The sequence below is a fragment of the Ranitomeya variabilis genome, chromosome 2, assembly GCF_051348905.1.
Source record: "Ranitomeya variabilis isolate aRanVar5 chromosome 2, aRanVar5.hap1, whole genome shotgun sequence".
Lineage (NCBI taxonomy): Eukaryota > Metazoa > Chordata > Amphibia > Anura > Dendrobatidae > Ranitomeya > Ranitomeya variabilis.
The window spans coordinates 775,710,867-775,737,107 of NC_135233.1; the positions used below are offsets into that span (position 1 = coordinate 775,710,867).

The 26,241-nt window shown below is 46.3% G+C and overlaps 1 protein-coding gene across 1 annotated transcript in view; it reads right to left on the reverse strand.

The window, feature by feature from the left end:
• Positions 1 to 23,302, reverse strand: part of CFAP206 (cilia and flagella associated protein 206) — a 40,756-nt gene extending 17,454 nt beyond the window's left edge. The window contains exons 1-6 of the mRNA XM_077289754.1: positions 22,983 to 23,302; positions 13,654 to 13,737; positions 11,110 to 11,200; positions 7,166 to 7,354; positions 5,911 to 6,069; positions 2,318 to 2,526 (exon numbers count right to left, since the gene is read on the reverse strand). Of these exons, the coding sequence (XP_077145869.1) occupies positions 2,318 to 2,526; positions 5,911 to 6,069; positions 7,166 to 7,354; positions 11,110 to 11,200; positions 13,654 to 13,737; positions 22,983 to 23,090 (840 nt within the window). The 5' untranslated portion in view covers positions 23,091 to 23,302. The remainder of the gene's footprint in view (positions 1 to 2,317; positions 2,527 to 5,910; positions 6,070 to 7,165; positions 7,355 to 11,109; positions 11,201 to 13,653; positions 13,738 to 22,982) is intronic.
• Between the last annotated feature and the right edge of the window lie 2,939 nt (positions 23,303 to 26,241).

The window sequence follows — 26,241 nt, forward strand, 5'->3', positions numbered from 1 at the left end:
TTCACAACAACAGAGGACATACTAGAACATTTCACAATAATAGAGGACATACTAGAGCATTACAAAACAATAGAGGACACACCAGAGCATTACACAACAATAGAGGACATACTAGAGCATTACACAACAATAGAGGACATACTAGAGCATTACACAACAATAGAGGACATACTAGAGCATTACACAACAATAGAGGACATACTAGAGCATTACACAATAATAGAGGACATACTAGAGAATTTCACAACAATAGAGGACATACTAGAGCACTTCACAACAATAGAGGACATACTAGAGCATTTCACAACAATAGAGGACATACTAGAGCATTTCACAACAATAGAGGACATACTAGAGCATTACACAACAATAGAGGACATACTAGAGCATTACACAATAACAGAGGACATACTAGAACATTTCACAATAATAGAGTACATACTAGAGCATTACACAATAATAGAGGACATACCAGAGCATTACACAACAATAGAGGACATACTAGAGCATTACAGAACAATAGAGGACATACTAGAGCATTACACTAAAATAGAGAACTAGAGCATTACACAACAACAGAGGCCAACTAGAGCCGTTCACACTATAGAGGGCATACTAGAGCCATTCATGACAATAGAGAACAAACTAGAGCCATTCACAATTATAGCGGACAGCTAGAGTCATTCACAACACTAGAGCACATACTAAAGCCATAGAGAGAATCCAACACCTACCCAGAGGTGGCAACCTGAACATGCACCTTATTGACTGAGGTACTGTTTTTCCAGATGGAATGAATCAACAAAGAGTTAATGTTTCATTTTTAGTTATTATTGTCATCAGGTCCAATTGATAATCACTTTTACACATATTATCCAATATCTAAAAGGTGTTTGATTCTATACAAATGGGAATATTTAATATATCATATGCTTTTCTTTCTGTGTTTCTTTTTTTCATATATTATTCATTCATGTATATTCAGTTGTTTTCTCAAATGACAGTGTCCTATAATTCTACAAAATTGATAGCCTGAGATACAGATATTGTTTTTAAATAGTTTGTTTAGATCGTGGTCATTGCTATTACTCATGGGTGACACGAGTGTGAAATCACATTCAGCAGTTTTGCATTCACATCGAAGACATTCACCTGTCTATTTACTTTCATGTTGTTCAGTTTATACTATGCCATGACCAAGGATGCTTGCAGCATTTGAAACCAGTTGCATTTGTTATTTATGTGTATCATCTTCCCTTGAGAACTGTACAACAAAATTATGTATTATGCATTATTATACATCATATAGCCATTGGAACACTGAAGTCATTGATCAAAAAGTGGCTTAAATTTAGCACAACAGTGACAGTATTTTGAACTAAACGTTCCTTAAAATTTGATGAAAAGACAAAAAGAAAATGTATCTAAGAGGCTTCCAATATCCCTAAAGCAACATTAAAGGAGCTGCAGGAAATTCTTATTGGTTGTATACTGAATATGACAACAACTTCATGTATCCTTCATATGTTTGGTCTGTTGGGTAGGATGGCAAGACAGAAGCCTTTTCTTACAAAAAAAAAAATACATACAAGCCTGGCTATAACAAGTCTGAAAAACGCATGTGGTAAAACTGGTTATGGTGTAATGAGACCAAGGTTGAATATTTTGGTCATAATTTCAAAATTCCACAAAGCAAACAATGTACATCACCAAAAGAAAATCCCATACCCACAGTGAAGCAAGGTGGAGGCAGCATTATCCTTTTTAGCAGTTTTTTGGCAGCTGGAACTGGAGGTTTTGGTCAAGATAGAAGGGTTATTAAAAGTTCCAAATTTCAAAAAACATAAGACATGTACAAAAGATCGGTTGCACTTCCTAAATTTAAACAATATGAGTATTTAGTATGTGACAAACACTAAAACCTAGACAGGACAAATAAAAACATTTGAAAATACGTTCATGGCCCCAGAACCTGTTTCCTAGGCCAAAATCTAGCACTAGGATGCAAGCCATATTACCAGCATGTCAGACGGCCGCATATATCAAATTGAGATTGGATCGCAATGCTCGGACTGGACCTGGCTCACCCGAGCTGCATATAAATAAATGAATGATGCTGTCATGCTCAGATCGTGAGAACCGCAAGTCCGGTATGATTTATTCGGCCCTCTGACTGCACCCTTAGCCTCAGAAGCCCCACAGCTGCTTTGTGATGACACAGAAGGGACCCTAAAAAGGCAGATCAGTGGCAGAAAGGTGCAAAGGAGGGCATCGGGTAACAATACTCCAGGTACTAATTTATATTTTAATTTCTTACCAATAAAATATTTAAGAGAGCCTCATGCTGCCTTGCATTGTAAAGGGCTTCCTTCAGCTGGGTAAGGTTGAGCAGATTGCTCTTCTGTTTTTTGCCATCCATGTCTTCTATGAGAGCCGTGTATCTATATATCATCTCTCGGGATGACTGAAGTTCTGAATCGATATGTTTTGTGGTGGCGGGTATGGCCTCCTTTAGAATAGTTGGCACTGCCGAAACAAGAACATTTTTGCATAAAAGAAAATTCAAATCTGTAAATTCAATGGGAAATGTAGCCTGACCGGCCGGTAGCACGGTACGGAGCAGGCGGTGTGTGGGGGAACATTAGTTACATTACAGTGTGGTTACTTTGGCCGATCGATGATCGTCTAGTGATTAGAGAGGATGACCACAGCTCCATGTGCGCAGAACATCACGTTATCGGCAGCACATGTCTGATTTACACAGGACGATGTGCTGCCGAGAATGAGGATTTTTAATCAAGAAAGCTTAAAAATAATTTCACCTGACGAACGAGCATTTTCTTGTTTATTGGGTGATTGGCAGCTAGATTAGACAGGCCGATTATCAAGAATCAGCTTTCCTAGGAACGCGAAATGACCCTTAGGGTATGGGCACATAGTATCTTTTAGATGCCGGCATACCTTACTTTTGCTATAGGAAAAAGCTTCAGGAAAATGCAGGTGGTGTTTTATCTAAATGTCTCTTTTGATACAGTATATGCGATGCTTCCTGCAGCTTTATTTTATATGATGAATGGTCAAAGTCAATTTTTTGAGCCTCTTCGCGGATTTCGAAGCCTCACAATTGTTGATAGAAGTGACAAAAGATATAACATGTGCGTAACAAGTCTGACATTGCTGTGCAGTTTGTTACTTTTTTTATGCTTTTTATTAGCGCTTTCAGATGGGTTCCAGGCAGATTATGCCAGAAAAAGGACACCGTGTGCACATGCCTTATGGCTGCATTCACAAGGAGTGGTCATCCTGATGATGAAAACATTACTCTGCATTTGTAGTCTTTCCACTGTTTACCTGGACAGTGACTAAATATATCAGGGAACCTGCAACTTCACCTGCAAAATTGCAAAGCCATTAAAACAGTGGCATGTAAAAGTTTGGGCACCCCTGGTCGAAATTACCGTTATTCAGCCTTCTGCAAGTATCACAACTTGTAAATGCTTTTGTAGCCAGCCAAGAGTCTTTCAATTCTTGTTTGAGGGATTTTCATCCTTTCTTCTTTGGAAAATTCCTCCAGTTCTGTGAGATTCCTGGGTCGTCTTGCATGCATTGTAATTTTCAATGATGTTCAGATCAGGGGACTGTGAGGGCCATTGTAAAATCTTCAGCTTGCACCTTCTGAGGCAGTCTAATGTGGATTTTGACCTGTGTTTGACCATTTGTAGAAGCCATTCTCTTTTCAACTTCTGCTTTTTTACAGATGTTATAGTGTTATGTTTGCATCAAGAATTTGTAGAAATTACATTAAATCCATTCTTCCCTCTACCCGTGAAACGTTCCCCTTGCCATTGGCTACAGCACAACCCCAAAGCATGATTGATGGTCTAATGGTTTGCGAGATGTTCTTTTCCTGAGATTCTGTGCCCTTTTTCTTCACACATCTTTGATCATTATGGCCAATGAGTTCTATTTTAACCTCATCGGTCCACAGGACTTGTTTCTAAAATGCGTCAGGTTTGTTTAGATGTTCTTTTGCATACCTTTGATGCTGAATTTTATGATAAGGACGCAGGATAGGTTTTCTTCTAATGACTCTTCCATGAAGTCCATATTTGTGCAGGTGTCTCTCAACAGTAGAACAATGTACCACAACTTCACAAACCTTGATCAAAGTTGTCTGACCACACAAATCTCCAAGTGTGCCCAAACCTTTGCATATGCCCATTTTCTTTTTAGTACTTTTTAAAATGCAAAAAAATTTTGTTTTTTTTTGCCTAAAATACAAAGAAAATGTGTCATCTTTAACTTTAGGCCTAGAGATCATTTCATCATAAACCTGATTAACTGTTCACAATAAAAGTAATTTTGACCATGGGTGTCCACACTTTTACATGCCACAGGCTGCATGATCTTACTCATGAAACTGCAAGATTAAAGGGGTTGTCCACTACTCAGAGAACTTCTTCTCAACTGCTATATTCCCACTTCTAAAATAACTCGCCTCTGAAGCCAACAGAGTTTCAGCAACCTTGGCGCCAGGTCTCAGGTGACGTTATCTCACAAGAGCCCTGCAACCAATCAGATACTGCTTCATTCTGACTTCTTTCTATTCTAATGTCAGTTTTGTCAGAAGGAAGTGAGAGTGAGGCGGTCAATTAGCGGCTTCTGATTGGCTGCAGGGGTCACGTGACATAACTGGAGCACTGGAGGAGAGCACAGCGATTTTAGCTTCAGGCCATATATAGGTAATATATGGGATATATAAATCTCCCAGGATTGTAGGTGTTAATATATTATGTGTGCAGCCAGCAGCCATGATAAGGGTTACTATACCCCTTGAGAAAGGCTACACTGCCGAAACGCGCGTCGGGGAGGACGCTCACGGACATACTCCTGGCTTTACTGGTAATTACAGCAGCTCTTATAGCTGCCTCTATGTGATTTACATTATATGTGCTGGGTTACCAACGCAATAGGCCATATGGGTAATGTGCAATAGATATGATTAAACACCATATAATTATATATGATCCCTTAGCCTATATTGCTATTATAGATTTTGTCGTGTGAGTATCCTATTCTTGGCATGTGCTAGTGGGTGTAACCCCTTCCCTTTCCTTGTCATCTGTACCTGGCTATTTAATAAAATGTAAATGTTGATTATTTAAATTATATTGGAAGTTTTTGTCGTTGTTTTTCTTTGTTATTTATGGTTACTGCGACTTTTTCCAGTTATGTCCATATTAATATAACATCACAGTACATTAATATTAGATCTAATGATACAATCACTGTCTTGCCTGTTTCTTTGATGAGGTGTTTTGACTATGTATCATGACATGTAGGGCCGGTTTCACACATCCGCAGATCTCGGAGTACGGACCTCGATATATGGAGCGCCGCGGGTCTCCTGACTGAACTCAACAGCCTCATATAGCCCAGTCCGTAAATTGCGGTCCGTACACAGATCATGACTTGCAGATGTGTGAATCCGGTCTTAGTCCAAGGTTATTCTTATTTAAGGCTCTACTGCATATGCATCATATTTAGCGGTTATATACGGAAACCACAGCACTTACATAACCCACCCGACAGACATTGCATGCACCCAACTTACCCCCCTGACTAGTATCAGAATTCAAAGGGTCCTGATAGTAAAATACTACTGCATGCTGTCCTACTTTTCAATCAAAACTTATGGAACTGGATCAAGTCTAGGGTACAGATGTGAACATAGCCCAAAAAAATCATTAAAAAGGCCGGAGAAATGATGATAATTGCAAATAGTTGTATAGATGTTGAATTTTTGTAGGTAACACTAACTGAAATATGAATAATTATTCCAAATAATTTATCCCCCATGGACCCTCCGACCATCCAAACCAGCCTCAGGCACAGGACCCACGCACTTACAGTCATCAATGCCCTCTCCACCTTTTCCACAGTCTTTGTTGAACAGACGGATCCCGGTAACGATCATAGTGAGCTCTTTCAGCTGTCGCTCTTTGTCTTTTTTAACAAGGGATAGAAAGGTACCAAGTTCTGTGTGTGGGAAGATGCTCTGAAGGGCAGCTAGGAAAATACACAGAAACCATTAAAGGAAATCCGTTAGCAGGCTTTTGTTATGGAATCTGAGAACAGCATGATATAGGGGCAGAGGCCCTGATTCCAGTGATGTGTCACTTCCTGGACTGCTTGGTGCAGTTCTGATAAAATCACTGTTTTCTCTCCTGTAGCAGTGCTCTGAATGCTGAGCTGTGCATAACTCCGCCCACACCACTGATTGGCAGCTTGTGTACACTGCACAATGTCAGCATGCTGCCAATCAGTGGTGGGGACAGGGCCACACAGATTAGCTGGACTACCTGGCATGAGACACCTAGTCTCTAGTAATACTCTCCTGCTGATAAAACACTGATTGTATTAAAACTACAACACACAGCCCAGTAAGTGACACATCCCTGGAGTCAGGATCTTTGCCCCTACATTATGCTGCTCACAGGTTACAGAACAAAAACCTGCTAAATTCATTTTAACACATTACATTCTATGATAAAACTAACAGAAACAAACTATCTGATAATATGTCATAGTCACTCCGTAGTTTACAGATTGCCTCGTCACTGAATTTTAACTGGCCACCTACTGACCATGAGTTGTGCCTGGTATTGTAACACAGGCCGAGGTACAGTACCAGACACAATTCATGGTCCGTGGTGGCACTGCTTCTGAAAGAAAGGAGACATGTTTTACTAATCCAGGTCAACCCCATTAAAGTAAACTTCATCTATAATGGACTCATGACGTCAAGGCATTTCGAAGCTAGACTAACAATGGTAAATGGATTGTGCCCCTGATCAGTCTAGCAAAATGCCAAATACAGGGTTGGACGCGAGCTAACCACATACTGTCTGGAGTCCACTGTTCATTTATTGGTAGTCTTACGTGAATGGCTGCCTTTGTGATTCATGTGTGGCTTACGTCTGTCCTATTAACACACAGGGCACATGGACAGCGGTCTTCATGGAACCACCTCATTCATCATTTTATATCCCTGCCAATATGATTGATAGTATATGGCCAAAATATGGCTGGATGAGTAAATGTCTTACAACATCACCCCTAATCTTGAGTTGTTTCTGTTGCTCGCTGCTGTTGCTTTGCTGACCTGTAGCTTCTCTGACAACCTTGATATCCGTAGGAGACCCAAGACCAGATCTGAGCAGAACGTAGCTGACAATCTTCCGATACAGGCTCTCTAACTCCTCAGCTATGCGAGCTCGGCTGTCAGTGATCTCCCTGCACACTGGTGCCAGTCGTGATTCTAGGACACGATGATGTTCATCAAGAAATTCACCTAGAATAGGAAAGGCGACTTTGGGAATCACTGCTAATCCTTTCATTCAATTCATGCATATGTAATCTGAGACATGTAACTGATCGGATCTAGATGTCTAACTGGAATATACATATAAAGCCAGCAGTAATAAGGACTAACCTAAACCCTGTGGGCTAGTATTAGCATGATTACAGTTAGTTGAAAGCAGTGATGGAGGAAAGAGCATTAGATGACGCTCCCTCTCCCATCATTCTCCTCTGCTTGTGACATCACTATCGTGCGCCACGCTATGCCAGCAGTGGCGCTGATGAGACCGAAGCAGCACCTGGAGTAGCGTGGGGAACGAGGAGAGGTGAGTAGTGTATATGTGTATATATGTGTATGCATTATACTGTGTGTATGTACAGTATGTGTATGCATAATACTGTGTGTGTGTGTGGGGGGCTGCATTACACTATGTGTGTATGGGGGTCTACATTATACTGTGTGGGGGGCTGCATTATACTGTGTGTGGGGGGCTACATTATACTGTGTGGTGTGGGGGGCTGAATTATACTGTGTGCGGGGAGCTCATTAATAGTGTGTTTGGGGGAGGTGCATTATACTGGGTTTGGGGGGAGCTGCATTATACTGGGTGTGTGGGGCGGCTGTATTATACTGTATTTGCTGAGCTGCATTATACTGTGTGTGTGGGGACTGCATTATACTGTGTGTGGGGGGGCTGTATTATACTGTATTTGCTGGGCTGCATTATACTGTGTATGGTTGGGGGGGACTGCATTATACTGTGTGTGGGGTGCTGCATTATACGCTGATGGGGCTGTATTGTACTGCGTGTGGAGGGCTGCATTATACTCTGAGGGGACTACATTATACTCTATGAGGGGGCTGCATTATACTCTATGAGAGGGTGTGGTGCAGTGACCAATCTTACAGCCAGGGGGCGCTGTGTGTGCGCTGCAGGGTGCGCTTGGATGTATAACTGTGTTGGTGAGAGAAAGTGCAGCAGGATTATAAATGGCCGGTATGTGTGTTGCAGAGGAGGACACTCTGCGCTGTCAGTCTAAAGATATGTTGTGTTCTGGGACCTGTAGTCCCACAAGTAATTGTATAGTTCTGATGGGAGATTGGCAGGGCTAGTTGTGAGAGATTGGAGAGTCAAACTAGCCACACACCCATGGGAGTGGTTACAGGTAGATAATGTGACCAAGGTATGGGTCACATGTTCCTGTGAGGTTCCTGTGTAGGGAGCCGTTTGTTCCTGTGCAGGGTCCTAGACGGTCAGTGTTGGAGACTCCTGAGAGAGTGTTTGGAGTGGTCCTGGAAGCACTGTGAGACCGTCGACCTGGATGGTCAGTGTTGGAGACTCCTGAGAGAGTGTTTGGAGTGGTCCTGGAAGCACTGTGAGACCGTCGACCTGGATGGTCAGTGTTGGAGGCTCTTGGGATTGGAGTCGTCCTGGAAGCACTGTGAGACCGTCGACCTGGACGGTCAATGTGGTGAGGACCATGGGACTGACGGGTAGTCAGCATGAGGAGTCGAACTCCTGAAAGGTAACCCCGGACAAGGGGATTATATTGTACAGCAGAGAAGCCTATCGGCTGCATGAACGGACTGAGGGTCGTGATAAGCTCATGAAATGTAACGCAATGGACTGTACATTATGTGGTTTATGATGTGTAATAAACCAAATAAGACTGATATGTGTGAGATATCGTGCCTGAAGTGTTTATCCTGCTGCCAAGCGAGTATTCCCCAACCCACTCAGGTAGCGTATTTCCACAAGGGTTACATTATACTGTGTGTGTGGGGCTGCATTATACGCTAATGGGGCTGTATTATACTGTGTGTGGGGGGGGCTGCATTATACTCTGAGGGGACTACATTATACTCTATGAGGGGGCTGCATTATACTCTGAGGGAGTTGCATTATACTGTGTGTGTGGGGGGCAGTGCATTATGTTGTATGTACTATATGGGACCTGAACTATACTGTATCGAGGACTATCTGTCCCCATCACACTTCCTCTGCGTGTGGTGTGTTTGGGGGAGCTGCATTATACTGGGTTTGGGGGAGCTGCATTATACTGGGTGTGTGGGGGGGCTGTATTATACTGTATTTGCTGAGCTGCATTATACTGGGTGTGTGGGGGGGCTGTATTATACTGTATTTGCTGAGCTGCATTATACTGTGTGTGTGAGGACTGCATTATACTGCGTGTGGGGGGGCTGTATTATACTGTATTTGCTGGGCTGCATTATACTGTGTATGGTTGGGGGGACTGCATTATACTGTGTGTGGGGTGCTGCATCATACTGTGTATGGGGGCTGCATTATACTGTGTGTGCGGGAGGCAGCATTATATTCTATGAGGGGTCTGCATTATACTCTATGGGAGGGTTACATTATACTGTGTGTATGGGGCAGCATTATACGCAGCTGGGGCTGTATTATACTGCGTGTGGGGGGCTGCATTATACTCTGAGGGGACTACATTATACTCTATGAGAGGGTCTCATTATACTGTGTGTGTGGGGCTGCATTATACGCTGATGACGCAGTATTATACTGTGTGGGGGGGCTGTATTATACTCTGAGGGGACTACATTATACTCTATGAGGGGGCTGCATTATACTCTGAGGGAGTTGCATTATACTCTATGAGAGGGTTACATTATACTGTGTGTGTGGGGCTGCATTATACGCTGATGGGGCTGTATTATACTGTGTGGGGGGGCTACAATATACTCTGAGGGGACTACATTATACTCTATGAGGGGGCTGCATTATACTCTGAGGGAGTTGCATTATACTCTATGAGGGGGCCGCATTATACTGTGTGTGTGTGGGGCAGTGCATTATGCTGTATGTACTATATGGGACCTGAACTATACTGTATCGAGGACTATCTGTCCCCATCACACTTCCTCAGTCGGTGTAAAGAAACTCAAGAACAAGCGTTGAACGACTTCAATATTGTCGATCACGCTCATTTATTGGCCTGAACTCAGCGCATGTAAATACAAGCAAAAAGTTTCTGTGTGATGTGCAATATGTGAAAATTTGAGACCCACTATAAACTTTTCCCCAGGGCCCCACTTTGTCTAAAACCGGCCCTGCTTATGGGGCTGCATGCGCTGCACTCGGCTTTTTCCAGAAGCATAGAGAATAAACAGAGCAGTGGTCGGTCGTCCACCTATTTTGTAATCGGGCTAAAAGTTCTCCTTCAGGAATAACAATTCACTGATTTGCCAATTAGTGCATCTCCCGGCGATGGGATACCCACCGGTCCATAAGTTACCACTGATCCTGTGAATAGGTAATCATGTTTTCACTGAAAACTGAAAGGAAACTATTTAAACCTCCGTAGAAGGGGCTTAGCCCTATGCCGTGTGATCCTGTGTGCAGAGAGCGGCTTCTATGCCTGCTATACACAGGAGAGGGATGAGAACACACCGACACTGTGTGCACGTGGTGCTCGGCCGCTGTCATCTCCTCCTTTGTAGAGCTGCCGGGTGGACTTGCCAAACACCACTGTGGCCACTATACAGTGCATGCAGCCCCATAAGCAGGGCCGGTTTTTCGACAGAGCTGCACTATTCCGCTACGCAACTGATCACATCCAGCCGGCGGCGTCACAAGAGCAGCTGATCGCCGGGGAAGCCGAGTATCACACCCCGCCGTTCGGATACAGATGACCTATTCTAAAGAAAGGCAATCAATATAAAAGTCCCGGACAACCCCTTTAATGCTGGCTTAATATTCAAGTTACCTCTGGTTGTATAGTTCATGTCAAAATACACTTGCATCTTTATTGTTTCCAGGGACGGGCTCTTTGTGTCCAGTAGTCTATCCACGCAAAGCTGAAGCAAAGCATACACATATTAGACAGAGGACAGTAATAAACATAACCAAGGTAACAACACATTGCCTTCCATCCTGCTGATAGGTTGATCTGGTGGACATTTCGATTTCGTGATCAGTTATATTGTCGGAAAAAAAAATGTTCAGCTGCCATGTTTTGCCAAGGGAAGCCACTTCAGAAAAATGATGGCAGTCGTTATTGATGCACCTTCGCCATCGTTCTTGTGGCGGACTACCGGCAGCAGCTTTCCCAAGTCCTATTAAAGGGGTTGTCCGATACATGAAAAGCCCTTTACACCTTTATAAATACCCATGCTTAAACCTTAATCACTTTTGTATTGTGCCTTATATATACACTCACTGGCCACTTTATTAGGTACACCTGTCCAACTTCTTGTTAACACTTAATTTCTAATCAGCCAATCACATGGCGGCAACTCAGTGCATTTAGGCATGTAGACATGGTCAAGACAATCTCCTGCAGTTCAAACCGAGCATCAGTTTGGGGAAGAAAGGTGATTTGAGTGCCTTTGAACGTGGCATGGTTGTTGGTGCCAGAAGGGCTGGTCTGAGTATTTCAGAAACTGCTGATCTACTGGGATTTTCACGCACAACCATCTCTAGGGTTTACAGAGAATGGTCCGAAAAAGAAAAAAAAATCCAGTGAGCGGCAGTTCTGTGGGCGGAAATGCCTTGTTGATGCCAGAGGTCAGAGGAGAATGGGCAGACTGGTTCGAGCTGATAGAAAGGCAACAGTGACTCAAATCGCCACCCGTTACAACCAAGGTAGGCCTAAGAGCATCTCTGAACGCACAGTGCGTCGAACTTTGAGGCAGATGGGCTACAGCAGCAGAAGACCACACCAGGTACCACTCCTTTCAGCTAAGAACAGGAAACTGAGGCTACAATTTGTACAAGCTCATCGAAATTGGACAGTAGAAGATTGGAAAAACGTTGCTTGGTCTGATGAGTCTCGATTTCTGCTGCGATATTCGGATGGTAGGGTCAGAATTTGGCGTAAACAACATGAAAGCATGGATCCATCCTGCCTTGTATGGAGCATCTTTGGGATGTGCAGCCGACAAATCTGCGGCAACTGTGTGATGCCATCATGTCAATATGGACCAAAATCTCTGAGGAATGCTTCCAGCACCTTGTTGAATCTATGCCACGAAGAATTGAGGCAGTTCTGAAGGCAAAAGGGGTCCAACCCGTTACTAGCATGGTGTACCTAATAAAGTGGCCGGTGAGTGTAAATCCCTACCGCTCACCCTACACTGCTAATCCAAATATGTGAATGAAATGCATTATAGATATTGGACAACCCCTTTAAGTATTACAAGCAGGCGGCTAGGAAACCACCCGAAGAATGAACATGTCACTTCTTTTAATCGCTTGAGGGTGTCCATATCCTGACGCGGTTAAAAGAAATGACATAAGACGGAACACGTACACAGCAATATCGCTCTGACATTGCTGTGCATTCGGATCATTTTATTAGGTGGTTTTATGGCTCTTTTTCAAGGGGATTCCGCCTGAAAAGGACGCCGTGTGCACATACCCTTAGGAAGCCAATTCAGATTTTCTTAAAAATCTCTCCAAATATTGTTCCCTTCTGGAAACCATAGCATGACAGACCCGAAACCAAAATCATTTTTCCCCACAATGGGAAGGTAATGGACTGCAGAGAATTTATACCCACTTTAAACCAATTCTGAATACTCTCCAGTTGGCCGTGACCCTGCAAAATCACAGAGGTCACATAAAAGAGACATAACATCAATAACGCCACTATAATAATACAAATTGTTAATTCCGCCTAAAGCTATGTTCACACATCAGTATTCGTACTGTACGCCAAAACCAGGAGTGTCTCCGAAACACAGAACAGGGGTCAATCATTCAATTAGAGTTTTCCTCTGATTGTTCCACTCCTGGTTTTGGACGTGTGAATGAGACCTAACACATATTTTGGGTAAAGTACACTGTCATTTTTAGCCGGATTCCACCTGGAACCCATCTAAAAAAAAGCAAAACAAGACCACTACAAAAGGTGTCCATAACGCACAGCAATGTAAAGGTGGCATTGCTGTGCACATGGTCAGGATTTTGTTACTTCTTTTAACTGTTTCAGGGCTGTAAATGTTAATTCGTTCGCGGCGTCAACTAGGAAACAACTTGCTGGTTACAGTTTAAATTCTAGAGAAAAAAAAACGACACATGAGCAAAAACGATAGCAAAACCGCCACTGTAGAAGCTTCAAGTAAAAAGACCACCGGCTGTTTTCTAAGAAAACCTTGGCGGTTCTGCTAGCTTCTTAATGACGCCCTATACACATACTGTTCACGATTTTATAAAATTCCTGAACCATTTCTGTCTGAAATTAACATGTATTTATGAGTGAGTAACACAGACTACTGATCCCAGCCTGCGAGCACCAACGCATGGTTACCTTGATCAGCTTCTGCACATCATCCTTTGTCAGAGTGCGATCCACATTAAATCCATTTCTGGGGTCTAATACTATGGCTTTCACCTGAGATTTAGCATAAAACACATAAAATAAATGGTTATCTTATTGTCTTCATTGTATATTAATATGTTTTGGATAACAACAGAAGTCATGAACCCAAAAATGTTATCAGTTAGGGCTTTGTTAAATGAGTTATCGATTACTTGGACCATACTTTCTGAATTCCTATGCTTCCCCCTTGTAAAATAAGAACACCTAATAACATCTAAGGCTTCAACACACCAGAGTCGGGCTCGGCCCATCGCAGTGCGTCGGGCCGAGGTTACCGACGCTAGCGTTGTATACGCCGCACAACGGGGGCAGCGGATGCATTTTTCCAGCGCATCCGCCGCCCCATTGTGAGGTGCGGGGAGGTGGGGGCAGAGTTCCGGCCGCGCATGCGCGGTCGGAAAAAGCAGACACGTCGCACAAAAAAACGTTACATGTAGCGTTTTTTTGTGCCGACGGTCCGCCAAAGCACGACGCATCCGTCGCACGACGGTTGCGACGTGTGTCAATGCGTCGCAATGCGTCGCTAATGTTAGTCAATGGGGAAAAAACACATCCTGCAGACAACTTTGCAGGATGCGTTTTTTCGCCAAAAGGACGCATTGCGACGTATTGCAAAAAACGCTAGTGTGAAAGTAGCCTAACCTCCGGTGCCGTTCCGGCTGGCTCTCCCCGGGATTACTAAGGGTAAGTACACACTTGCGCTTGGCTGGTCTGCGTACATCCTCCGTTAAGCTCCGCCTGCGCTCCGCCAACTTTTTGCGTTCCCGTGCGGTCGTTGAGCATGTCAAAACGCCGCATGCGGACGCATCCGCATACAACGCATGTCCCTGCATACCTAATGTTAAAGATAGGGATAGGTATGCAGAATGCATGCAGAAGTAGGCGGAGCTTAACAGAGGATGTACGCAGCCATACCCAGACCAGCCAAACGCAAGTGTGAAACTCGACTAACCTCTGGTCTTCATGTCAGCCGCCATAAAACAGCTGACATCAACCCCACAACTATTACCCCACTTCCCACTGCATCAAGGCAAGCGGGAAGAGCTAGACAAAGAGCCAAAACTGGCCCATCTAATGGATGCGCCTTTTCTGGTGCAGCTGTGAGCTGATATTTTTAGGCTCAGGAGGGCCAAATATCCATGGACATTCCCAGCCTGAAAATACCAGGCCTCAGCTGTCTGCTTTACCTTGGATGGTTAGCAAAAATAGCGGGACCTCACGTCGGTTTTTAAAATGATTAATTTACTGTATGTACTCGTGTATAAGCTGAGATTTTCAGCACATTTTTTTGTGCTGAAAACGCCCCCCCCCTCGGCTTATACACGAGTCATTGTCCAGAACACAGAGGGGGAGCGGCGGAGCAGCGGCAGGAGCCGGCTAACAGAAGACATCATACTCACCCTCCTCGCGCCATCACTGCATCTCCGTCCCGGCGCCGCAGCTCTCCTGTGCTGAGCGGTCACGTGGTACTGCTCATTAAGGTAATGAATATGCACGCTTCTCCACTCCCATAGGGGTGGAACGCATATTCATTACCTTAATGAGCAGTACCACGTGACCGCTCAGCACAGGAGAGCTGCGTCGCTGGAACAACAGAGATGCAGCGACGGCGCGAGGGTGAGTAGGACAGGGGGAGGGTGTGAGCCATGCATACAACGATGGGACGGGGGTGGTGAGCCATGCATCCGCTGCCCCCGTTGCGCTTAATTAATACACTGTCCGTCGGTACGTTTGTGACAGCCCGTACCGATGGACTAGTGTGTTAAGTAGTACAACGGGGGCAGCGGATGCAGTTTTTCAATGCATTCGCTGCCCCATTGTAATGTCCGGGGAGGAGGGGGCGGAGTTTCGGCCGCGCATGTGCGGTCGGAAATGGCAGACACGACGCACAAAAAAACGTTACATGTAACTTTTTTTTGTGCCGACGGTCCGACGCAACACGACGCATCCGTCGCATGACTGATGCAACGTGTGGCAATCCGTAGCAATGCGTCGCTATGTATAAGTCTATGGAGAAAAAACGCATCCTGCGCGCAACTTTACAGGATGCGGTTTTTCTACATAACGGCGCATAGCAACGTGCGTCGTACGACGCTAGTGTGAAAGTAGCCTACAGCTTGTTGATTGGCTGCGCTGCAGTCTTTCAACAAGCTTTGTTCGGGCTGCCGAAGCTGAACAGTAAGGCCGGCCTCACACTCAGCGTATGCAAATACGGTCCGTTTTTTATGGCCGTAATACACAGAAAAGTCCCCAAAATAGTGATCCGTATGTCATCTGTAGGCAGGGTGTGTCAGCGTATTTTGCGCATGGCATCCTCCGTATGTAATCCGTATGGCATCCATACTGCGATATTTTCTCGCAGGCTTGCAAAACCGACATCTAATGGATTTATGTGCTCAAATGTTCGTTAAAACATATATATATATATATATATATATATATATATATATATATATATATATATATATACACACACAGGGTGGAGCGCGGTAATTTGCTGATTTGGGAATGAAATAAAAAAATTATGATCATTAGAAAAATTTATTTTATATTTTAATTATACTGAACAGTAATGGAATTTTTAAATTACATGGTTTTAAATAGTGTATCTGGCAAATGTCGACCTTCGCTATCCACACACTGCTGCATACGTTTTCTGAAGTTTTCATGAACTCTAACAAGCATGTCCACTGGTATTCTGCCAATTTCAGCTTCAATATTGTTCCTTAGGTCTTCCAAGGTGTTGGGACGGTTGATATACACCTTAGACTTCAGGTAACCCCAAAGGAAAAAATCGCATGGGGCTAAATCTGGTGAGCGTGCTGGCCAGTTCACATCTCCCCTCAAAGAGATAAGCCGTCCAGGAAACATTTGCCTCAAACAATTCATGGTAACCCTCGCTGTGTGTGCAGTGGCACCATCCTGTTGGAACCATGTATCCTCTAGTTCCATTGCCTCAAGAGCCGGCTGAAAATAATCCTGTATCATAGACAAGTACCGTTCGGAGTTCACAGTTATGGCACGACCGTTATCCTGAAAAAAGTAAAGACCAATGATGCCTACTCGTGATATGGCGCACCACACAGTGACGCGGTCCGAATGCAGAGGTCTCTCGTGAACTTCTCTGGGGTTTGTTTCACTCCAGTAACGCATATTTTGTTTGTTTACACACCCACTGAGGTGAAAATGTGCCTCATCAGAAAAAAACACAATTGCGTCACGGGGTATCGTTGCTAACATGTCTTCACAAGAGGTCCGCCGTGTCAAATAGTCCCGTGCTGACAATTGTTGGACCACGCACATTTTATACGGGTGAAAATTCAGTTCATCATGAAGAATCCGGTGGAGAGAACGTCTTGAAATGCCAAGAGCAAATGATTGCTTCCGAGCAGAGCGTTTCGGAGATTGCAGTACTGCTGCTCTAACTCTCTCGATGTTTTGTGGTGTTGTAATCCTTCTCTCAGGTCCCCTTCGTACACATGACACATTCCCTGCTGTTCTGAATGCATTCACCCAATTTACAATTGATTGCCGTCCAGGAACACGTCCGCGTGGAGGAACAGCGAATTGTAAACGAAAAGCACGCTGCACTGCAATCATCGAGTGGGCATTTGAAAAATACGCTTCAACACAAAATGACCTCTCCTCACGTGTCCACTGCATGATGGCAACTGAAAGGCGGAGGAATACAAATCTCCCATCAGCCACTGTAAGCCACACCCACTCTCCCCTCTCTTCGACCGACAGTGCCGCCACAGCATGCAGTGCAAAAAAGCAAATTACCGCGCTCCACCCTGTATATACACAATGGTGTTCAAAAGTCCTGCATAGGCGTGAAGAAAACTATATGTTTCATACCTCTGCATCTCTACAGTGAAACTGGTGGAACATATATGTTTTTGTAATCCCTCATTGTATGCCATACTCATTTTTGAATGTCCCAAGTGTATAAATTGTTATGGTATGCGCATTTTTGATAATTTTTTTTACAGCATAACCATACCTTCACCAGTACAGTGTGTAGAATGGTGAACAGGTTTCTAAGTTCATTAACTTCCAATGCAAGTTCACACAGACAAATTTAACTTTTTAAGATGTATTATTTTTTATTTAATTCAGAGTCCTGAAAAGGGCTTTTTTAGTGCATCTTTAGCTTCTAATACTTTATTGGCCTGCCTTTGCTCTTGAGCACCAGCTTGCATCTCTGTGGCATTGAGTGAACAAGCTTCTGCAGATGTTCACGAGTGATGATGTGGTTCCAGGCCTGTATCAGAGCCTCAATCAACTCACTCTTGGTCCTTGGCTGTTTTCTAGATATCTCTAATGATACCTTGTGCCACAAATTTTCAATTGGATTGAGGTCCGGGGACTGAGCTGGCCAGTCAATAGTAGCCACCTTGTTCTTTTTTTTCCTTTCCGTTACTGTCTTAGCTCTGTGACAAGGAGCATTATCATCCTGGAAGATGTAATCCCCTGAAAAGAGGTGTTGAGCAGAAGGCAGCATTTTCTTATTAAGGATGTCTATGTATTTTTTTGCATTAACCATACCCTCCACAATATGAAGCCTTCCAACACCATTGGCTGCCATACAGCCCCAGACCATTACTTTCATTGGATGTTTCACAGAGAAGCTCAAACACTCTGGCTTGTACTCTTCATGTGGGAACCATCACACATAAGACTTGCCATCATTTCCTAAAATGCAAAAAGTGCTTTCATCACTAAATAGCACTTTTTCCCACTCCTCCTTCCTCCATTTTAAATATTTCAATGCCCACAGTTTTCGCCTTTGTCTTTGTATGGCTGTCATCAATGGCTTCTTTCGGGCCTTGCACAGTCTCAATCCTGCTTCCAATCATCTCTTCCTAACAGTTGATGCTGCTTCCTCAATATTGCACTTTTCTTGCCATTCTCGCAGAAGCTGAGGAGAGGTGAGCTTTCGATTGGCAAGGGATGTTCTTATCAGTACTCTATCCTCCCTTTTAGTTGACTTTCTGGGCCGACCAGATCTGGGCCTGTCCTGGGTAATTCCAAGCTGCTTATGTTTCTGCTAAATTCTTACGACTGTACTCTGATTACAGCCGACCTTCCTTGCGATCTGGGGGCCAAGGGAGAGAATGCAAAATTGTACTCTGAACAAAACCATATATAATATGTCATATTAGCATCGAAGATATTCGACAGAAAACGTTTAAAACTTGAAAAATCAGTTTATCCTATGCAGGACTTTTGAACACCACCTGTATATGTCATTGAGACACATCTAATATATAATTGCCTAGAATACTACTTCCTGCAATTTGTGCCAACTTCCGTGGCTTTGTCCGGAGCTAATGTCCGGAGATAATGTCCGGAGCTAATGTCCGGAGCTAATGTCCGAAGATAAGTGACGTCACCAGTGTCCTACACCCAGGCAGAGCACAGGGGCCCCAGGCAGCATATGGGGCCCCAAGCAGAGCACAGTGGCCCCAGGCAGAGCACAGGGGCCCCAGGCAGCATATGGGGCCCCAGGCAGAGCACAGTGGTCCCAGGCAGAGCACAGGGGCCCCAGGCAGCCTATGGGGCACCAGGCAGAGCACAGGGGCCCCAGGCAGCATATGGGGCCCCAGGCAGAGCACAGGGGCCCCAGGCAGCATATGGGGCCCCAGGCAGAGCACAGGGGCCCCAGGCAGAGCACAGGGGCCCCAGGCAGCATATGGGGCCCCAGGCAGAGCACACACCAAATCGGAGGCCGAGGGGCCCCGCCAACCAAATCGGAGGCCGAGGGGCCCCGCCAACCAAATCGGAGGCCGAGGAGCCCTGCCCACCAAAGCGGAGGCCGAGGGGCCCCGACCACCACATCGGAGGCCGAGGGGCCCGGCCCCGCCCACCAAATCGGAGGCCGAGGGGCCCCGCCCACCACATCGGAGGCCGAGGGGCCCCGCCCACCACATCGGAGGCCGAGGGGCCCCGCCCACCAAATCGGAGGCCGAGGGTCCCCGCCCACCAAATCGGAGGCCGAGGGTCCCCGCCCACCAAATCGGAGGCCGAGGGTCCCCGCCCACCAAATCGTAGGCCGAGGGTCCCCGCCCACCAAATCGGAGGCCGAGGGTCCCCGCCCACCAAATCGGACACCGAGGGGCCCCGCCTACCAAATCGGAGGCCGAGGGGCCCCACCAACCAAATCGGAGGCCGAGGGTCCCTGCCCACCAAATCGGAGGCCGAGGGTCCCCGCCCACCAAATCGGAGGCCGAGGGGCCCCGCCAACCAAATCGGAGGCCGAGGGGCCCCGCCCACCAAATCGGAGGCCGAGGGGCCCCGCCCACCAAATCGGAGGCTGAGGGGCCCCGCCCACCAAATCGGAGGCCGAGGGTCCCCGCCCACCAAATCGGAGGATAAGGGGCCCCGCCTACCAAATCGGAGGCCGAGGGGCCCCACCAACCAAATCGGAGGCCGAGGAGCCCCGCCCACCAAAGCGGAGGCAGAGGGACCCCGCCCACCAAATCGGAGGCCGTGGGGCCCCGCCAACCAAATCGGAGGCCGAGGGTCCCCGCCCACCAAATTATTCTTACATTTGAATAAATAAAGTATATATGGATTCTAGACTCCTGATTCTTTAGAATCGGGCTGCCATCTAGTATATATATATATATATATATATATATATATATATATATATATATATATATATATATAATCTGTATTTATATTTAATTCAGCGCGATATCTGTGAAAAGCAGGTAATTCAATTGCCGGCTTTTCATTTCTCCTTCCCAAACCCGACATGATATGAGACATGGTTTACATAGAGTAAACCATCTCATATCCCTTTTTTTTTTTTGCATATTCCACACTACTACTACTACTACCACTACTACTACTTAGTAGTGTGTATGTGCAAAATTTGGGCACTGTAGCTTGTAAAATAAAGGGTTAAATGGCTGAAAAAATTGGCGTGGGCTCCCGCGCAATTTTCTCCGCCAGAGTGGTAAAGCCAGTGACTGAGGGCAGATATTAATAGCCTAGAGAGAGACCATGGTTATTGGCCCCCCCTGGCTACAAACATCTGCCCCCAGTCACCTCAGAAGATGGAAGATGCGCCTATTCTGGCACTTGGCCACTCTCTTCCCACTCCCGTGTAGCGGTGGAATATGGGGTAATGAAGGGTTAATGTCACCTTGCTACTGTAAGGTGACATTAAGCCAGATTAATAATGGAGAGGCATCAATTATGTCACCTATCCATTATTAATCCAATAGTACGAAATGGTTAATAAAACACACACACATTATTACAAAGTATTTTAATGAAATAAAGACACAGGTTGTTGTAATATTTTATTAGACTCTTAATCCACCTGAAGACCATCGTCCTGAAACAAAGTTAAAAAAAAAAACAACAATATTAAATACCTTCCGTCGTTATGTCCCCCGATGTAAATCCATCTGAAGGGGTTAAATCATTTTACAGCCAGGAGCTCTGCTAAAGCAGTGGCTCCTGCCTGTAAAACCCCGGGTACTGAATGCAAAGCAGTTTGATCTGTAGTTACCTTGAGTCGCGGTGATGCGCCCTCTGCTGGATGTCCTCATATGAACTCGAGCGTGGGAACTTTTCCAAGGCTCCAGTTCATGAGGACATCCAGCAGAGGGCGCCTCACCGCAACTCAAGGTAACTACAGGTCACCCTGCTTTCCATTCAGTACCCGGGGTTTTACAGGCAGGAGCGAGTGCTTTAGCACAGCTCCTGGCTGTAAAATGATTTAACCCCTTCAGATGGATTTACTTCGTGGGATGTAACTGATCATCGGAAGGTATGAGATATTGTTGATTTGTTATTTTTACTTTGTTACAGAACGAGGGTCTTCAGCTGGATTAAGAGAATAAAATATTACAACAACCTGTGTCTTTATTTCATTAAAGGACTTTGTAATAATGTGTGTGTGTTTTATTAACCATTTCATACTATTGGAATAATAATGGATAGGTGTCATAATTGACGCCTCTCCATTATTAACCTGGCTTAATGTCACCTTACAATAGCAAGGTGACATTAACCCTTCATTACCCCATATCCCACTGCTACACGGGAGTGGGAAGAGAGTGGCCAAGTGCCAGAATAGGCGCATCTTCCAGATGTGCCTTTTCTGGGGTGGCTGGGGGCAGATGTTTGTAGCCAGGGGGGGCCAATAACCATGGACCCTCTCCTGGCTATTAATATCTGCCCAGTCACTGGCTTTACCACTCTGGCAGAGAAAATTGCACGGGAGCCCACGCCAATTTTTTCCGCCATTTAACCCTTTATTTTAGCAGCTACAGCGCACAAATTTTGCACATACACACTAATAACATTAGTAGTGTGGAATATGCAAAAAAAAAGGGGATATGAGATGGTTTACTGTATGTAACCATGTCTCATATCCTGTCGGGTTTGGGAAGGAGAAATGAAAAGCCGGCAATTGAATTACCGGCTTTTCTATAGAACACCGCTGCGTATTTCTCGCAGGTCACACTGCTGGTCCGTGTGTAATCCGTATTTTTCTCGCCCCCTTAGGGTATGTGTCCACATTCAGGAAACGCTGTGTTTTTGACGCAGCGCTGAGCCGCAGCGTCAAAAACGCAGCGTCCAGATGTTACAGCATAGTGAGGGGATTTAATGAAATCCCGTCTCCACTGTGCATTAAAAAAACGCATGTGTTTTTCCCGCAAAAACGCACATGCATTGCGTTTTTTCAGAACGCAGCATGTTGCTACAATGAGCAAAACACGCAGGAACACCGCAGGTGACCTGCCAGTGACCTCAGGTGCATTTTTGGTCAGGATTTTACCTGCATAAAATCCTGACCAAAGCCTGAAGCAATCCTGAACGTGGACACATACCCTTAGACTTACATTGGCGATTTTTTTGTGCAATACGGTGACAGAAGCAGCATGCTGCGATTTTGTACGGCCGTAGAAAGCCGTATAATACGGATGTGTAATATACGGCTGATAGGAGCTGGGACATAGAGAATCATTGGGCCGTGTGTAATGCGTATTTTACGGACGTAGTTTCGGCGCTCATACGTCCGTAAAACTCGCCAGTGTGAGGCCGGCCTAACACACACACGTCTGTGAGAGGTCATTGTTCGGGGTAAGTGCATGGACATTGGTGTCGGGTACGGATCCCCAACCTTTTCTGTTCGGGTTTGCCCATACCTAATGACTATCTTCAAAACTACAAGTCCCAGCATGCTCGGCCTGCCTGAGATCAGGTAGAGCTCACACAATCAGGTCACTCACCACAAACGCTGCCATGGTCTCTGACACCGTGTGCCCCTTTGCTGCACATTCCTGGGCGATTTCCCTTATAATGTTCCTGATCACACTCTCGGCTTGTGTAGGAGACATAGTAGAGCAGGACGAGCAGGGCGGCGGCGGCACGGTCCGGTCTCATCCCGGATCACGGCGTATACTACTCACAGCCGCACGTTGTTTACACCGCCGTCACCATAGAAACAGCAAGAGCCGCGCGGCGGAGCAAGGCAAGATGCCTTCTGATGTCAGATGGTCATGTGACAGTGTAAGATCACGTGGTTCAGCTGAAGCCGCCATTATACTTCCAATCGTCGTCCGCTTTGAAGCCTCTTCACTTCTCTTTTAGTTTCAGACAGTCAGCGACTGTGTAGACACTCATTAGCAGAGCGAGGCATGCGTGTCTGCGGCAGCACTGAGGTGCATGGGGGCGGTGTGAGGGTGCACTGAGGTGCATGGGGGCGGTGTGAGGGTGCACTGAGGTGCAAGGGGGCAATGTGAGGGTGCACTGAGGTGCAAGGGGGCAATGTGAGGGTGCACTGAGGTGCAAGGGGCGGTGTGAGGGTGCGCTGAGGTGTATGGGGGCGGTGTGAGGGTGCACTGAGGTGCATGGGGGTGGTGTGAGGGTGCACTGAGGTGCATGGGGCGGTGTGAGGGTGCGCTGAGGTGTATGAGGCGATGTTATGGTGCACTGAGGTGACTGGGGTCAGTGTGAGGTGCACGGGGTGATGTGGGGATGCAATGAGGTGGTGTGAGGGCACACTGAGGTGCTTTGGGGGCGGTGCATGAGTGCGTGCTGAGTTACTTTGTGGCGGTGTGAGGGTGCACTGATGAGGTGCATGGGGGTGGTGTGAGGGTGCACTGAGTTGCTTTGTGGGTGGTGTGAGGGTGCACCAAGGTGCATGGGGGTGGTGTGAGGGTGCACTGATGAGGTGCATGGGGGTGGTGTGAGGGTGCACTGAGTTGCTTTGAGGGTGCATTGAGGTGCATGGGGGGGTGTGAGGATGCACTGAGTTGCTTTGAGGGTGCATTGAGGTGCATGGGGGGGTGTGAGGATGCACTGAGTTGCTGTGAGGGTGCACTGAGTTGCTTTGGGGGCCGTGCATGAGTGCGTGCTGAGTTGCTTTAGGGCGGTGTGAGGGTGCACTGATGAGGTGCATGGGGGTGGTGTGAGGGTGCACTGAGTTGCTATAGGGGCGGTGTGAGTGTGCACTGAGTTGCTTTGCGGGTGGTGTGAGGATGCACTGAGTTGCATGGGGGCGGTTTGAGGCTGCACTGAGTTGCTTTGCGGTTGGTGTGAGGGTGCACTGAGTTGCTTTGCGGGTGGTGTGAGGGTGCACTGAGGTGCATGGGGCGGTGTGAGGGTGCACTGAGGTGCAAGGGGGCAATGTGAGGGTGCACTGAGGTGCAAGGGGCGGTGTGAGGGTGCGCTGAGGTGTATGAGGCGATGTTATGGTGCACTGAGGTGACTGGAGTCAGTGTGAGGTGCGCGGGGTGATGTGGGGATGCAATGAGGTGGTGTGAGGGCACACTGAGGTGCTTTGGGGGCGGTGCATGAGTGCGTGCTGAGTTGCTTTGTGGCGGTATGAGGTGCATGGGGGTGGTGTGAGGGTGCACTGAGTTGCTTTGTGGGTGGTGTGAGGATGCACTGAGGTGCATGGGGGCGGTTTGAGTGCACTGAGGTGCTTTGGGGCGGTGCATGAGGGCATGCTGAGTTGCTTTGGGGGGTGGTGTGAGGGTGCATTGAGTTGCTTTGGGGCAGTGTGAGGGTGCACCACCCGCAAAGCAACTCAGTGCACCCTCACACCAACCGCAAAGCAACTCAGTGCACCCTCAAACCGCCCCCATGCAACTCAGTGCATCCTCACACCACCCGCAAAGCAACTCAGTGCACACTCACACCGCCCCTATAGCAACTCAGTGCACCCTCACACCACCCCCATGCACCTCATCAGTGCACCCTCACACCACCCCCATGCACCTCATCAGTGCACCCTCACACCGCCCCAAAGCAACTCAGCACGCACTCATGCACGGCCCCCAAAGCAACTCAGTGCACCCTCACAGCAACTCAGTGCATCCTCACACCCCCCCATGCACCTCAATGCACCCTCAAAGCAACTCAGTGCATCCTCACACCACCCACAAAGAAACTCACTGCACACACACCCCCCATAGCAACTCAGTGCACCCTCACACCACCCCCATGCACCTCATCAGTGCACCCTCACACCACCCCATGCACCTTGGTGCACCCTCACACCGCCCCCATGCACCCTCACACCACCCACAGGTGACCTGACATACGCTGACACTGAGCACAGCGCGGGAGCGCCGCTCTCCTTGATTTTCAAGGTCCATACCCTCCACAAGGGGAACCTCTATTTACATATCCATCTATTTACCAGTGTATTACTGAAAGAATCTGCTGCACCACTGGGACTTATCCCTTCCCACACACTATCTTCTATTGGAATAAGCGATAACGTGAGAAAGGCTCAGGTTGAGCCGAAACGTTGTTAATCGCATATGCTGTAATATTCTGTTACGCTCCCATCAGGTTAAATAAACTGTTGCAATTTTTTCACATATCCAAAGAGAGTGCGGTGAATTTGATTAATTGCCAATTCAGGACCTCTTGGTCCCTTACACCAGCACCTCGTCTCATTAGGCCGAGTGCACGCCAAATAACCCCCCTCTATTCTTATATTTAGTACTGTGTGATATTGGCTGCTACCAGGGCCAGGACAAAGCATTTTGGCGCCCTAGGTAGATGAAGCCAGCGGCAACCCCCCTTTCACCCTTGGCCCCACCCTAAAGCAAAGGAATGGCTCAGAGACTAAGGTAACAGGACCCCTAATGCACACCCCCCTTCAACGCTGATGAGTTAAGTTACATGCACACGTTGCAGATTTGACTGGAATTTTCTGTGCAGGTTCTGCATTTCTAGGCAGAAAACGCTAGAATCTGCGTGGTTTTTGTGCTTTTTTTTTTTTGCAGATTTCTTTTTTTTTTTTACCCCTGCGGATTTCTATTATGAAATGGGTGCAGAAACGCAGCAGATCTGCAAAAAGAATTGACATGGTCCTTTTTTTAATCTGCTGCGTTTTCCGTGTGGATTTTTCCGCACCATTAGCACAGCTTTTATTTTTGCCATTGAATTACATTGTACTGTAAATCATTTGCGGATCTGCAGTGTTTCTGCACGGAAAAAAACGCTGCGGATCCACAGGAAATCTGCAATGTG